Consider the following 16,082-nt stretch of genomic DNA (forward strand, 5'->3'; position numbering starts at 1 on the left):
CAGACAAAAATCCCCCAAATGCCAACAGGAATTCTGCCAGCTCCAGCAGGCTGGCAGGGGGGGATGCTCTGGGTTTGGCAGTGCTGCCTCCTTGCTCCATCCCTGTATCTTCTGGGTCTCCTTGGAGCTGTTGCTGGAGACAAAACACAGCTTGGTAGTTCTCTGGTTTGGGTCAGGATGCCTGTTCTGCTGTAGGATGTTGTGCAGGTGTATAGTGAAGGGTTTGATGAATACAATTCTAATGGAACCTGGAGCACTTCCTTCCTCTGAGAGATGGAGAAATTTGGAATGGAAATTGTATGGCTATTTAAGCACATTTGGGCAAACCATCTCCTTCCTGCCTCTGTTCCTCATTCAGCAGCATCCAAATGGCAGCTGAGAGAGAGAGAACATTCTTCAGCTGAGGACAAGCCTTGTGACATTTCTCATTGCAATTTCTTCTAGCTAGAGATGCTTTTTTTTTTTTATCTCTAAAAAAAAAGTGATCTCAATTAAAATCAGATGAAACAGTGATGTCTGTAGAAGGCTATTTGATGTGCTGTTCAGGACTGCAAGGACTGCTCTTGAGAAGTGTTGTGAGTCAGAACCAGCTCATCAATGAACAGCAGCTAGACAGACTGCAAGATCTGTGGGTTTTCAGCTCTAAGAGGTCATTCATTTCTCTGGCTTGTCTTAACTATACTTGCTCAGCTACAACTTTTTATTTTTAACAAAAGTTCCCCTTTTGTCAATCAAATATCTGCAAAATATGGCCTGAAAATCCTATGGCACAGAACAACTGAGAACAACAGATGCTCAGTGTCCTTTGAAAATCAGAGATGCAGTTTTTAGGGAAGAGCCATACAAATGCTTTAGAGGAGAAATCCATGTGCTGCTCTGAGACTGGAGCTTCAGGAAAGGCCCCTTAAAATAATCTGACTTGAAATGTAAATTTTACAAAAATGCAGAGTCAGTGACAGGACATCAATAGGATGGTATTGAACTGAATTATTGTTTTGTTTGTCTCCTAATAACTCATGAAAGGCACAGAGCAGAATTCTGCATGAGATGGAGTAGGTTTTAAGCACATAGCTCTAGGTTGTAGAAGAGAAGTATGTTTGTGAAAACATGAGGTGCTGGGTGCTTTCTTCTTTTTTATGAAGCTGATTTTTGTTCCTCCTGCCATCCCTGCAGGTCTCTGAATGCAGCTGGCCCACCCGACAAGCCCCCAGCCTGCACAACCTCTATGCTGTCTGTAAGAACATGCACAACTGGCTACAGCAGAACCCCAAAAATGTCTGTGTCATCCACTGCATGGTAAGGACACCAGAAAGTAACCATAAAGTCATAGATTGTGTTGCCTGGCTGGAGTCTGTGTGGAAGGATGGTGGCAATTCCTAAAAGAAATGCAGTGATATAGAAGCAGTCATAAAAGGGACCTCAAGGTCCATTTTCACTTGGGTTTCAGACTCTGAGGGTGGCTGCCTGCCTAATGGGGCAGTAAGTTTCCCATTCCTCCCTTGCAAATGAGCCTTGACTTCCAAGATCTTCCTTTATCTCCTGATAAGTGAGAGATGAGCTGGGTGGCATGGCACTCTGGTAGCACTGGGCAGGCTCTCATACCCATCCCTGCACTCTGAACATGCGTTTAAAATGAAGATTTTGGTGGAAGGGTTTGTTTTGGGGTTTTTTCTCCATTTATTTGGCACATCAGAGTTGGGGCATGGTTCTGCCAACACAATTCTCCATCATCACTGCAAATAAAAGGCAGACCTGCTCAGGTGCAAACTATAGGTTGAAGGCTGTGGAGTTTTTCAGGTGAGGGAACCTCGGGCTGGATTTTTGTGTTTGTTTTTGTACTCTTCCATGTTAAAACTTCTATGAGATGACTGCAGTACTCTGCCCTTTGTGCTCAGTTCCTGGTCTGTTTGAAGTAATGATAATAAAACAGCTTGGGAGCAGTCATGACACAACATTTGTAGACAAAATGTACTTCTGGGCTTCCAAAACAAGTCTAAACCATCCTCAGCTTTGGCTGCTTACTGGATATTATTTTCACTTTTTTTCCTGTAAGGGTGACAGAGCCCTGGAACAGGCTGCCCAGGGGGGTTGTGGAGTCTCCTTCACTGGAGACATTCAAAACCCGCTTGGACACGTTCCTGCACGATGTACTCTAGGTGGCCCTGCTCTGGCAGGGGGGGTTGGACTAGATGATCTTTCGAGGTCCCTTCTAACCCCTAGGATTCTATGATTCTATGACTTTGATCCTGGCCAGCTCAGCTCGCTGAGGTTCTGAGTATTAAACAAATGTCACAGCACTGGAAATTCCTCATTTTTGTGAGGTCTTGCTGGAAAGATGATTTGTTGGGATTTAAGGAAGAGTGGAGAGTGTTCTGCTGGAACTGGAAAGGCTGTCTCTGATGCTCAGGACCTTTCTCTCCCCCCTGCAGGATGGCCGTGCAGCCTCAGCTGTCCTGGTCAGCGCCATGTTCTGTTTCTGTCACCTCTTCTCTAACCCAGGCCCTGCTATGCAGTTGCTGAACACCAAGAGACCTGGAATTGTGCTGTGGCCATCTCACAGGAGGTAAGGCCACCTGGATAAACTCCCTGCAAGCCAGGAGTCTGTTAGTCTGTTATTTAGTCTCAGACTAAAACCTGCCCCAGCACTCCTGGGGCATTGGCCATGGCACTCGGTGACATTTCTGACCCCTTGCATTTTACTCACATTGCTACAACAGAGGAAGAAAATGAAGGAAATAGAAGAAAAAGAAGGAAAAAGAAGATTTTCTCACCAGGTGTGGGCAGCTGGCAATCCTGTAGTTAATAGGGCCTGGGTGAATCCCTCTCCCTAGGTCAGCTTTATCCTTATAGGAGTTTAGACTGTAAAAAAAAACCAAACACAAAGACAATTTTACAGTGTCCATTAAGGAGAGGAAAAAATGCCTGTCAGAGCAAACCTGGGAGCATTATGTATGCAATAGTAATGATCCTTCAGTGTGCAATTAACAATGTAATTAATCTGCTATGTGAGTATAAAATAGAAGGCAAACTCCTGGTAAACTTTAAAGATCATTGCTTAGCACCCTATCCTAAAAGATGAGGAGAAATGATCTCCAGCTCAGAGTTAAAGGTCAGTTTCTCTCCTCTTGAGCTCCAGTTCTTGTAATTAAAGAGAAACAGGAGTGCAGATTTTGTGCCAGCCACAAGGATGCTGGAAACCCCAGCCCTGGAAGTGTGATAAGAACTGTATTTTCCCTGGTTTTCAAGATAGACATATCAAGGTGTGATAAGAACTGTGTGTTCCCTGGATTTCAAGGTAGACCTTAGGTTCAGAATGAAACTTAATCCCCTGTGATGGAGATGTGAGTAATGGCTTTCTCTGTCTGCAGGTACATAGGATACATTTGTGATCTAATAGCAGACAAGCCCATCATTCCTCACTGCAAACCCCTCACAATCAAGTCAGTCACCCTCAGCCCAGTCCCCTGCTTCAACAAACAACGCAACGGGTGCAGACCCTTCTGTGACATCCTCAGTGGAGAAACCAGGATCCTGACCACTTCCCAGGAATATGAAAGGATGAAGTGAGTTGCTGTGAGCTCCTCCTCACCACCCTTGAGAGTTTAACAGGAGGAGGCTTTGGTTTTGCTGTGAGGTGGCTAAATATCTGTGCATGCAGTGGTTGAAAATCGGTGCTGAGAGTGAATGCAGAGGTTGCTGTGAGAGTCCAGGGCTGTGTGTGGTTTCTCCTGTGAAATATTAGTTTGGTGTTGTGGAAGGGAGCTTAACTGGGGGTTTCCTTCTCTTCCCCTCAAAGGGAATACCGTGTGCAAGAAGGGAAAGTCCTGATTCCCCTGGGAGCCACTGTCCATGGAGATGTTGTTGTTTCTGTCTACCACATGAGATCAACCATTGGGGGACGCCTTCAAGCAAAAGTAGGAGTTGGTTTCACTCTCTTGCATGGCAGAGGCAAAGCAGCAAAGAAAGAGGGGGTGAAATAGGGAGTCCAAGAATGCAGAAGAATGTAGAAGGTCTCCCCACTTTCTACAACACAAATTTGAGCAGTACCAAGTGAAAACCAAAGAACTGCATTCGGAGAAGTCAGTGATGCCTTTGGGATGTCTTTATGGAGGTGGTGGCTGCCCATAGTGTGTAGGATCCTGCCAGCTGATGCAGAAATCAGAAACCAGCTCGGGGCAAAACACCACCAAAGCTTCTACCTATGCAGCCCAGGAAGGTGGAAGATGTTCTCCTGAGGTCAGGCTGACTTGTTAGGCCATCACTTCTGTTTTGCTTGCTCTAGACCAGCCTTCACCTTTTCTGGTTGTTAAGCCAAAAAGGTAATTTGTGCAGGTTGGTCACTCATGGGGTTGGGAAAGACCATTTAAGCCCAGCCTGGAGAGATAAGCCCACCATCTTCATGGCCAAAAGATCAAAGGACTTGGGTGATGGTGGAAACTGTGGAGAGGGACCGGAGGGGGACTGGAGTGAGCATGCCCTGCTCTTTCCTTCCTTTCACAGTCCTGAAAAAGTGAAAATATTTGTTGGTGCAGGGTGATCCAGACTTTGAGACTGATTTTAAAATGCTGTTCTCCAGTTCTTGTGATTGCAGAAGAATTTGGAAATGCAGTCTGCTCAGGCTAGAAAACTGGGACCTGCAAGAAGGGAACCAGTAGCTGTCATGCACTAAGCTGCTCCATTAACCTTGATAGTGATGAGGGTTAATTGGCTCTCTTGGTGAATTAATCTGCTTAAATTGTTGGGACTTAAAGCACAAAAAAGGAGGAAGACCCAAGTTTTGACCCATCTGCTCTGAATGCCACCTCCCAGACTCCTGTGTTCTCAAAAGGTCACTCAATCCTCTGCAACTTCAACCTGAGATCTTGGTAATTTTCCTGAGGATGTGTTTGCACATCAAGCTGCAGAGTGACTAAAGATTGAGTTTTCTCCTCTTAATTTGTTTTTGGGGCTATTTGCTGTATGGATGACACTTTGTGGAAGCCTCTAAGTGAAATGGTCCTAGATTTTCCTAGGGTATAAACCACTTGCTCTGATGTATCCAGTGAAAACAGATGTCAGTTTTATTTAACTGCTATTAAAAAAAACATGAAGCTTTAATTTCATGAATGTAATCACTTGTTGAGCCTGGTGCTCTGTGTTTTTGGTTTGCTTTTTTTCAGATGACCAACACACAAATATTCCAAATTCAATTTCATACTGGATTCATAGCTCTGGGAACAACCACACTAAAATTCACCAAGTGAGTAGTTAAAGCTGAACATGAATCAAACCTGAAGCATAAAAGCCTTAAGGAGGCTGAAGGAGAATATTCCCCCCTGCAATGTGAGAAGTTTGTGTGCATGCATATACTGAAAGACTTCATATAGCTTTGCAGAAATATCCTTTCCCTTTTAACTGATCTCTCTGTCCCCATTTAGACCTGAACTGGATGCCTGTGACTCTCCAGACAAATATCCTCAGCTCTTTCATGTTATACTGGAGATAGAAATACAACCAACTGATAGACAAACAGAATTAACTCCCCCATGGGAGAACTTCACCACGAAAGACATCAATCCATCCATTCTCTTCTCCTCTCATCAGGAACACCAGGACACTCTTGCTTTGGCAGGTAAGAGCCAGACAGGTGGATTTACACACTTAGCTGCATCCTGAGCTTTGGGTTTGCTTGGTATTTTTTTTTTATTTTTAATGTGTTTCTTTGGTGCTGTGTGCTACAGGTAAAGGTCCCACTGATTCACCCCAGGATAACCTCAGAAATGTTGGCCAGAGTGCATTCTTCTCATCTCTCAGCTGGCAAGGTACGCAGACTCGGCCTTCAAAAGAAGATCTGCTTTGAACAAGATAAACAACTTTTTTTTTCTTTTCCTCCCAGGAGCACAGAGGCTGAGGATCTCACTGTAACATGTCTTTCCCATTAGATCAGAGTGTTCTGCTGGGCACACCCTGATGTTGCAATTGAGTGGGAATTAATTTCCTACACCCTTCTCTTCAAGCGTCGCCTGCTCGTGCTGTACATGACAATTATTGACATCCTTAGGGTGCAAAGTTCTGCCCCAGGGCCTCCTCTGCTCAAACCAAAAGGAACTTTATGAAAAACTTGCACTTTAAATGTGGTGCTGTGAGAACAGAGCAATTAAAAGTGCTCTGCTCTGCTCAATTTAATTGACAGACCACTTCCTAGGGCTGAGCACCTTGAGGGGCTCATGGTGCAGCTGCACGCAGGGCTCCTCCTCTGAGATGTAGGAACCTGGTGTAGGAGATCCTGTGGGCACAGCTAGGAGGGTGCTTCTGTCTCTGCTCCTTTCTTTGTTTTGCCTGGATTTTGAGGCATGGCTGGTGAGCATCCTGGATGCTTGGTCCTGACCAGAAGAAACTCCTTCAGTTTATCTGTAAGCGTGACACTTGCTGGCTCTTCAGCCTTGAGGAGAGTCACTTAACCTCTGTCTGGGCTTCCAAGTTGGCTCCTTGTGCTCCAGGCCAGCAACTAAAATCTTTGAAAAATTTATTTTATTTTAAATTCCAGCCCAACACTGTTGTGGTTTTCTCAGTAGCTTTTTTTTTTTTCTTTTTTATGTTCTGCATGCAAGCTGACTCGTCCGGAACGTTCGCGATGACAAAACTAACGGCTCCCTAATTTTATTTCCAATCATCGTTTAGATCAGAAATCTGACAAAAGTAGCTCTCACCCCACCTCAGAGGATCGAGCAGCGTTGGTGCATGAGGAAAGCGAACAGTCAGATGACGAACTCTTGTCCCTTTCCAGTCAGCACAGTAATGCCAGCGGTGACAAACCTCAGGGGACACCAAAACACAGCAAAAAGCAGCAGGAGCCTCCGGCACCACCTCCACCTGAAGACGTGGACCTGCTGGGCCTGGATGGCAGCCCCATGAGCAAGAGTTTTCCCTCGCAGCCCACTGCTGCCCCCTCTAACTCTGACTTGCTGAATGATTTGTTTGGGGTCGGTGGGCCAAGCTCCCAAGGTGGACAACCTGCTGCTGAGGAGGTCTTCCAGGTTGGAGGACCTGGATCTGTGCAGTCGACTCCTCGGCGCTCTGCAGCTTCAGCATCCCCGTCCCCATCCCCCAGGGTAGGAGAAGGTAAGAGGGGCTGTGCCTAGAGTGGGACTTGGGGGGACACGTGCACCTGGGACCATTGGATTCCTCTGGGATACACTAATTTTCTGCAAATGAGGAGCTGAGAGTGATCCCGAGAGGCCAGGCAGCTCCTCTGCTCCTGAGGCAGCAGCTGGTGCAGCTTCAGTCAAAAAAAACCCAAATCAGATGATCTGGTTTGGTCCCTAAACCTCTACTGGAGCTCACCCATGTGTCTGGCTGGCTCCTCGTGCTGACAGCCACTGCAGATCATATGTTTGCTTTTACTGGGTGTCCAAGAATGCCCATGAGAACATGTATTCATTTAAAGAAAAAATTAAATTGGAAAAAAAAAGCTTCTTGGGTTTTGGGTAGACTTACAGCAGCTTGAATTTCATTTATTTTTTAACTTAAGGGGGGTTTTGAGCTATGATGCTGGCCCTGAGCTATGAAATATGGCTACTGCTCTGTCTGGTTTTCCACAGACAAGACAAGCAATAGGAGAAGACTTTTTTTTGTTTCTTCAGAGGCAGGTTGAGATCAGGCTGGCAGAAGGATGGGTTGGATAGATGTGAGGGATCTTCTGGAGGGTTAAGTGGCTGGAAGGGGGAGAGTGAAAATCCTTTAAGTGAAAAGGTAAAGACCCCAGTCCAGCTGCTTAGATTCCTTGAGGGCCTCTGGAATAGAGTTTGCCAAAGGTAAAATGTGAACAAATGGTTGGATCTGCCAGCAGGTCCCTGTGTTTGGTCTGGATCCTTCACCTTGTGGTTGAAAAGCTGATGTTGTCACTGTGTGCTTGATTCAAAGAGCACAGGCTGCTTACTTCACATTTCCTCAGCAACTAACAACTCAGAGCATTTGCAGTGCCTGCCAACTTCCTTGGACAGAGATGGTGGTTTTTCATCTTAAGGAGGCACAGGCTTGGGGATGGTGGGGTTGGCTCTGGCTGGTTGTGCAGAAGTGGAGCAACAGCATCAGGAAAAAATTGCTGTGTGTTGTTGTCAAGCTTTGTAGAGTCAGATGGGGGCTTGAGAGAGAAAGGAAAAGTATCCACAGCTAAGTTGGTCCAAGCCAGGAAAGCAAGAATAAGAGCTTGTAAAATAAGTAAAGAGAGTAATTTATTGAGTATCCTAAATGCTGAGTAACATAAGTCATGAGTAGCAGCATTAGCACAATGCATGGTGTCTCGGGGTTGCATCTCTTTTATAGCAGCATATGTCACAGTGTTCAAGGTGCTCTTTCCCCTGTAATTGTTGGCAAGTAAGAATTTGAGTGACTTGATGGAGATTTCTGCTGTTGGTTGAGTGTTTTATATGAAAGACAGGCAAACAAATGGATCAAAGTTGGAGTTTGAGAACAAACTGAATTTTTGTAACTCATTAGGTAGGGAAAATATCAGTTATTTTTTTACAGCTGTCTAAAAGTCAGTCCTTCTAACATCAACATGTAGAACACTTGACAGCCTAAAATGATCTTGGACCATGCTCAACTCCTGTGAGAGACCAGGAATTGTGTCTGGGTGATAACTCCAAGCTCCAGACTGTCCCTCACCATCCATTTATGTCCTGGCAGTCTGTGCAAGTTGAAACTTCATCTGTAGTGGCTAAGTATCTAACTATGTGCTTTGACTGCTCCTAAATCCAGCCCCTCTCTTTGGAAAAGACAGATGGCATCAACAAATGTGTTGTCATGGCCAAATCATGTGGCTCTCCTGGGAACTGGTACTTTCCAGTTGCTCTCCCCCAGTCCTGTGCTGTTTCCTATTTGGTGTCAGCAGGTATCAGGTTTTCTTCTCCACACACCAGTGTCTTTCCCCTGAAGCATTGTTCATTGTACAAGTTAATGATTTAGTTTGCTCCCAATCTGTTTTTACAGCAACTGCCTTTGATCCATTTGGAAGTAGCCCTAAGCAAACGGGTCCAGACCTCCTGGGTTCCTTTCTTGGTTCATCAGCTGTCCCTGGTGATCCTTTCCTTCAAGCAACAAGAAGTCCTTCACCAACTGTGCACAGTGATCCCTTTCACATGGGTAAGAAAGTGTATGCACATGAAATGCTGCTTTGAAACAGTGATGGAGCCATTAAGTACAAACTGCTTACCATAAAATGACTCTTGACCACAGAAACCCCACGAAACAGGAAAGAGCTTTTTTGTCTCTAGACTTAAAGCATCTTTATGATTTGAAGTGTGGTAGGATGAGGCTTGTTTTGCTCCAGTCTGATACTTAATTAATGAGCTATTTGTATACATGAAGAAAAAAGAGACCATGAAGAATGTCTGCCTGCATACTCCTGTGGTTATGAGGTCTCATTTGAACCACACTAACATTAATTGGGCTAAATAGAGCATAGCATATTAAGCCTGCTAGAGAAAACAGAAGTCCTTTGGTAATTTTAGTTACAGGCATCTGCTTTCTTTAGATCTGATACTAATCCTGACCAAATTCACAGCTGAATTTGACTCTTCTTTGAAGAGAAGGATTTTTTTTTCCTTTGGACATCCTTCCCTTACTTTGTTGGAATTGTCCCTTAAGTTTACCCCCTTTTCCCCCCCCCCCCAGAATTTACTGTTATAACCTTCAGCACATTCAGATATGAATTAATTTGTGTCTGATCATCTAACAAATGTCCCTTGGGTGCAACACTCTGGCTGGAAAGCCAAGATGGCAAAGAAGGGAACTGGTGTGCTGCTGGCCCTGCTGGTGTCCTTGCTTTGCCAGAGGTATCGGGTGTCAGCTCCCTGAACGAGGCCTTTGGGTCACACTTGGAGCTGGCTGCACTAATGAAAGGAATTTCAATGGTATCCCAGCATGATGAGGTATTAAATGACAGTGTCTAGGGCTAATGAAATGCTGGCAGGGGTGTGCAGGCTGTGTTTGAGACAAGGGTAGAGGAAAGACTGTGTTCTTTTTGGTTTACATCTGTGGGGGCTGTTTTGCTGCAATTGGTTTCTCCATGCAGAGTATTTCTTTGGGTTGAGACATATTCAGAAATGCTAAACTCCATGTGCTGTTCTGCTGGTCAGGTTTAATAAATAAGTATATGAAGCCTCTGACAAAGGCAACATAAAACAAACTCTACAAATCTGTGTCTTTCCCTGCATAGCTCTGTGCAGGAGATGAGGAATGAATAAAATTTGCAGTGCCCATCGTAGGGATTCACTTCTAATTAGCAAATGATGGGTGGACACAATCCTGTCACCCCTGCTCCTCACCCCCTGCCCTTCCTAGATGCCAGATTATGTTGGGTTTGTTCTATTACTACAAGATACTGATAAGTAACCACTCTGCTTTAGCTTCCAGCACACCCACAGTTTCCATCCAACCAGATGTGTCCAGCAGTTGGGACTGGCCCAGCAAACCAGGCAAGTGTTATAAAAATTCAGGTCACTTATCAAAAAAACCCTTAATGAGGCTTGAGAGAGGAGAGGCAGCTGGAAGGTGCTACCAGTGACAGCAGAGGACAAGTTCCCACTTTCTGCTGCTTTGCCTAATACAATAAAACTTCAGTCAGGATTTTAGTTCTCACCTCAATGGCCTGGTCTCCCAGGATCTGGCTAGAGACCACTCTTTCTGTTCAAAAATCTGGGTTTCCTTCCTGAGGTAACAAGAGCCTGAAGCAGGACAGGTGCTGGGTGAGGGTTTATTTGTGCTTCATTCCAGTGCAGAGCCAAAAGAAGGACCTGGGGAGTGCTATGTGTTCCTGGGGTGCCAATAAACAGAAGCATGATTCTTCTCAGTCTTTGGGGAGAATATGGATGTCCTATCAAATCTGCTTCCTGAAGGCTTCCACTTAAAATATATCAATTTGTCATAATTGCTCTGTCACTGCAAGACAGCCTAGGGAACATTTTTGTCACTGATCCTAATGGTGAGTGGGTGTGCAACTAGTCGGGGCTAACACTGAGTTGAGACTGCTTGGGAACCTGACAATAGTAGACTTAATTTTTAAAGCAGTCTTCTAACATGTGACTGAGCACAGGGTAAGAGCTGCACTCATATAAAATAGAGATAAAAGGAGTTATGTTTTGCTTTTTCCCCTTTAAGGTGGCCTTGGTATGGGAAGCAAGTCAGCTGCCACCAGTCCTACAGGATCCCTCCACAGCACTCCCACTCATCAGCCTAAACCCCAAACATTGGATCCATTTGCTGATCTGGGGACTCTTGGAGCAAGTTTAGCAGGTTTGCATCTTTTATTTAATAAAACCCAAACAATTACCAGCTCCATGTTTTGAAGCAATAGAAAGGACAGCTCTGTGGGTTCTCTCAGCCTGCCTTCATGCTAGTGCTGCTTTCAAGTTTTCCCTCCTGCCCAATTCTCTGTAAGGTCTCCTAAATCTGTGCTTTTACTGATGCTTCATCAAAAAAACCTGCTCAAAACCCACTAGGATATTCCCAGCTCTAGGGATTGGAGCACACACAACCTCTGTCTCCTCAGTCTAAACAGTCTCTAAGGATGCTCTGTGTTTAACTCCAACTGGAGCATTGTTGCTGCAGCCCTTGGAGCAGTGCCTGGCAGCAGACTTTGGCTCTTCAAAGCTACTGAGGTCCTGGAGGAATTGGTTCCTTCTAGGCTTGACTCTTTTTTTTTTTTTTTTTTTGTCCTGTTTGCTTAGACAAGCATTTTCTCCTTGTTTTATCTCAGAAGAGGATCAGCCAACCCTTGACCCCAGTGTTAAAAAGGCAGTTCAGACAAATTATTTAAGTTTCCCTTAAAACCCAGCGTGTCTGCTTCTCTGAGTCTGGTAAATAGATTTTTTTTTTTTCCCTTCTCTTTGTCCCAGCCCTCAGCTCTTTGCAAGCCCTTGTGGTTTTATCTGATGTTTGTCTTCTCCTTTGCGTCAGTACCAGCATGGTTCTGGAATTAGGTTTCCCAGTTCCCTCTGCTGGATCACCAGCTGCTCTGCAGGAGCAAAATAAAAAGGATGCCAAGACCCGTGTCAGAGCTGAAGAGGTGCTTTTAAAACGTGCATTCTGCAGCAAAGTTCTGCTGTTTGAAAACAAAGGTTTTTTCACCCACAGGATGTTTAAGCCCAGTTTCTGGAGTCCAAAGGGCTTGATCCAGTTTCCATGACATGTTTCAGAGCTGGGTGTTGGTCTCCAATAAGAAAATGTCAACACTGTGTACCTCCCCCCACAAACTAAGCCAGGGGAACATCTCCTGAAGTAATAAGGTGCTGAACCCCAGGGCTCTGGGGGGTGATATTACATCAGCACAGGAAGGGGCTGTTTCAACACATGGCAACTTGATGTGGCCACCAGAACCCCCAGTAGCTTTCCCACTGTTTTCCCAACAAGCCACTGCTCCAATTCCTGTCCAGGCTTCAAAGGCAGGTGCTGTCTTTTAAGCCATTTACAGAGCAGGGACAGGAAAGTTGAAGGGCTTTGCTTGATGTTGCAAAAGTAAGCTCATGGGGCTGAAAATAGAAGCCAGCTGCCCCCAGGGGATTTGTTTAGAATCCCAGAGTGGTTTGGGTTGGAAGGGACCTTAAGCTCCTCCAGTGCCCCCCCCTGCCATGGTCAGGGACACCTCCCCCAGCCCAGGGTGCTCCAAGCCCCATCCAACCATCAACACTGCCAGGGATGGGGCAGCCACAGCTTCTGGGAGCAACCTGGGCAACCAGGGGCTCAGCACCCTCATTCTAAAAAAATCTCTTCCTAAGATCTAACCTAAATCTACCCTTTTGTAGCTTAAAACAATTATCCCTTGTCCTCTTGCTACATGCCCTTGTAAAAAGTCCCTTTTCAGCTTTCAAGCTCTGCTAAAATTGCATCCTGACATCTGCAGTGTCTTGGTTATTTTTGTTTCCTCTAATGTTGTGAAACATGTCCTGTAAATGCATGCTGCCTGCTCATCCTTCTTGCACCCCTGCACCCTCAGCAAAGGCTTAGGTTCCCTTTTCAGAAGGCAAATCAGTGTCCTGCTGGTGGCTGAGAAACCTGGGTCTGTTCAGCCTTGAGGAGGCTCAGGGGAGACCTTATGGCCATGTTCCTGTACTTAAAGGGGGCTACAAAGCAGCTGCAGAGTCCCTGTTGACAAGGAGTCCCATGGACAAGACAAGGGGCAATGGGCACAAGTTGATCCTGGGGAGATTCTGATTGGACACAGGAGGAAAATTTTTCCCTATGAGGACAGTCAGACACTGGGGAAGTCAGACACTTCCAGGGGAAGTGGGACCAGAGCACTTTGGAAAGTTTGAAGTCTCAAGGGGGTGCTGAGACATCTCACATGAACTCTCTCATATTAGAAGGGTTGGACCAGATGATCCTGGAGGTCCCAACCTGACATTCCATGCCCACCATCCCTTCTTTTCACTCTGCAGGTGGCCCTTCGTTTGCCAGCAAACCCACCACGCCGACGGGCATGGGTGGAGGGTTCCCTCCTTCCCCCCAGAAACCTTCTCCCCAGCCCATGGGCAGCAGTGGTTGGCAGCAAGGAGCTGGGTACAGCTGGCAGCAGGCTCAGCCCAAGGCCCAACCTCATGCCTCACCCCAGAACAAGCCCAACTACAACGTGAGCTTCTCAGCAGTGCCAGGAGCACAGAGCGACCGTGGGAAAGGAGCAGCTCCTGCTGGTAAGCTCTGGGGAGCTGGGCATCCCACTGCTCCCTTCCTTCTCGTGGTGATTTGATTCTCAAGCACCTGGAGTCAGTTAGGGTCTAAAGAGGGTAAGCTGTGCTGATGGTTTAATGATGTGTGAAGTGCAGTGCTTGTTTTCCTGTCCTAGGCATGGTGGGGTTGAGGAAATGGTGGATTCCAAGTGGGCTTCCATAAGAATTTACAAGTAGCCTATCCCTCTTGTGAGATCTTACACACTCATTACTACCAGGAGATTGTTGTAGTGATAAGTGTTGGGTGGAATGGGTAGAAAAAGGGTGTTAAATAAACCTGTATAGTGAAAACAACCTAATCTTTTTGCTCTTCAAGATTCAAAACCAAAAGTGTCTGCAGATTTTGAAGATCTATTATCTGGTCAAGGTTTTAATGCTCACAAGGACAAGAAGGGTCCCAAAACAATAGCTGAGATGAGAAAAGAAGAAATGGCAAAGGAGATGGACCCTGAGAAACTAAAAGTAAGCAATATTCTTGTATCTAAAACTCCCAGGTTATGTTTCTGTCCTAATGGCAAGCAGCAGTGGCTTGCTCAGTGTTCCTGTCAGGGCTGCTGGTCTTCCACAGTGCTCCAGCCCTGATTAGCAGGCACAGCTAATTGAACTAATCCTCTGCCTCATTAATCTTGCCTGCTTTGGAATTCTTTCATCTCTCCTCAAAAAACTGCCAAACTGCAGATCTGTTATGAAGGGACAAATTCAGTCTGTCTGCATTTGAAATGTGAAGCCAGGAACTGTAACTACAGAAGGATGCAGAGCTGAAAGGAAAAGCAAACTTTTGAAAAAGAGAATGTGTGAATGTTATTTTTAATATTTTTAATCTTGTGGAAAGGTTTCAGCTGTGCTGGTACAGACACATCAGCCACTTTTAAGTAAGCTAACAGCAGTCAGGCAATACTTTTCCCAATTCCTGAGCTGTACAGCATGAGCAGTTTGTGTGGTACTATTCAATGTGTGCAACATTTGCCTCCCCAGCTGATCCTCCCTTCCCAATATCATTCCCTTTGCTCTGATGCATTTTATTGAGTCCCTTCTTCAGCCTGGGACAATGAAATCTACTTGTGCCTTGGCTTTCCCAGTTGCTTCCCTTCCTCCTCCCCTTCCCTAGATGTGGGTTAGGGTGGTAAAGAGGATGCCATCACCTTGCTTTCCATGCTGGACTGCAGGGAGCAACGAGGCACATGGAGAGAATTGAGGCTTCTGAGTTTAGAGCTTAAAAGGATTTGTGTTGAAGCCAACCTTCAACATGAGTCTTTAAAAGATTTAACTCCAGTCATGCAGAAAAGATACACATCATGGCAGAGTTCCAGTTGAGCTTATTTTAGGTATGAAACTAAGCTTGCTAAAGAACCACACAGTTAAACATTTCATTTCCCCTTTGGCTATTCCATCTGATGACCCTGCATAAGGCTCAGCTCAGTATTTTGAGCAGGGTGTTACTCAAGGTGTGTCTGTGGTTTCAAGTAGTGACATAAAACCAAAGCTGAGACTGACTAACAGCTTCCAAAGGTTTTCTAAAGCTTGCACAGAAATACAAAATGCTCCTTGGGGTCACTGCTATTTAAATGAAGGAACTTTATCCTCCTGGGATAACGAATGGAAGGCATAAATTGAGGCTCACCTTCTTCCCTCCAGATCCTGGAATGGATTGAAGGGAAGGAAAGAAATATAAGAGCCCTGCTGTCCACAATGCACACGGTTTTATGGGCAGGGGAGACCAAGTGGAAACCTGTTAGCATGGCAGATCTTGTCACCCCAGAGCAAGTGAAGAAAGTCTATCGGCGGGCAGTGCTTGTCGTCCACCCTGATAAGGTAAGGTCCCCCTCCTTCCACAAACTCTGAATTTATCTCCTCATTGTAAGGTAAGGTCCTCCTCCTTTCAAAAACTCTGAATTTTTCTCCTCATCCTGATGAGGTAAGGTCCTCCTCCTTCCACAAACTCTGAATTTATCTCCTCGTTATAAGGTAAGGTCCCTTTCCTTTCATAAAGTCTTAATTTTTCTCCTCATCCCAATTAAATAAGGTCCCCCTCCTTCTACAAACTCCAATTTTTCTCCTCATTATTACATGGGGCATGTAACTGCCTGATTTATTACTGGAAACAGCTTTATAGGAAGTAATACTTAGAGATCCTTTTATCAGTTTGTGGAAGTGAGAGCTCTCATCACTCTCAGCCCCAAGACTGTGCTTGGTACACACTGCTCCAAGTAGCAGAGATTCAGATCTTTTTGTCACCCTCACTTTGACTCTTAAACCATCCTGGGGGTCAACAGCAATCCAGAATCTTCTGCCTGCTCAAGGAGACAAAGGGGCTTAAAATCAGATTTCTGAAAGGGAAGACCCAGGTTATCTGATGATGCAGCTTGGGGTCCTGCCAGC

The 16,082-nt window shown here is 45.5% G+C and overlaps 1 protein-coding gene across 2 annotated transcripts in view; it reads left to right on the plus strand.

Annotated features, from left to right (window-relative positions):
* Positions 1-16,082, plus strand: part of DNAJC6 (DnaJ heat shock protein family (Hsp40) member C6) — a 42,129-nt gene that overhangs the window by 23,343 nt on the left and 2,704 nt on the right. For both annotated transcript variants that reach the window (XM_030455495.1, XM_030455494.1), the window contains 14 exons: positions 1,174-1,296; positions 2,430-2,563; positions 3,369-3,563; positions 3,797-3,914; positions 5,160-5,239; positions 5,418-5,611; positions 5,721-5,801; positions 6,661-7,101; positions 8,971-9,123; positions 10,389-10,457; positions 11,140-11,274; positions 13,416-13,667; positions 14,020-14,165; positions 15,339-15,515. In XM_030455495.1, coding sequence (XP_030311355.1) covers positions 1,174-1,296; positions 2,430-2,563; positions 3,369-3,563; positions 3,797-3,914; positions 5,160-5,239; positions 5,418-5,611; positions 5,721-5,801; positions 6,661-7,101; positions 8,971-9,123; positions 10,389-10,457; positions 11,140-11,274; positions 13,416-13,667; positions 14,020-14,165; positions 15,339-15,515 — 2,298 coding nt within the window. The remainder of the gene's footprint in view (positions 1-1,173; positions 1,297-2,429; positions 2,564-3,368; positions 3,564-3,796; positions 3,915-5,159; positions 5,240-5,417; positions 5,612-5,720; positions 5,802-6,660; positions 7,102-8,970; positions 9,124-10,388; positions 10,458-11,139; positions 11,275-13,415; positions 13,668-14,019; positions 14,166-15,338; positions 15,516-16,082) is intronic.

Source organism: Calypte anna, chromosome 8, assembly GCF_003957555.1.
Source record: "Calypte anna isolate BGI_N300 chromosome 8, bCalAnn1_v1.p, whole genome shotgun sequence".
Classification (NCBI taxonomy): domain Eukaryota; kingdom Metazoa; phylum Chordata; class Aves; order Apodiformes; family Trochilidae; genus Calypte; species Calypte anna.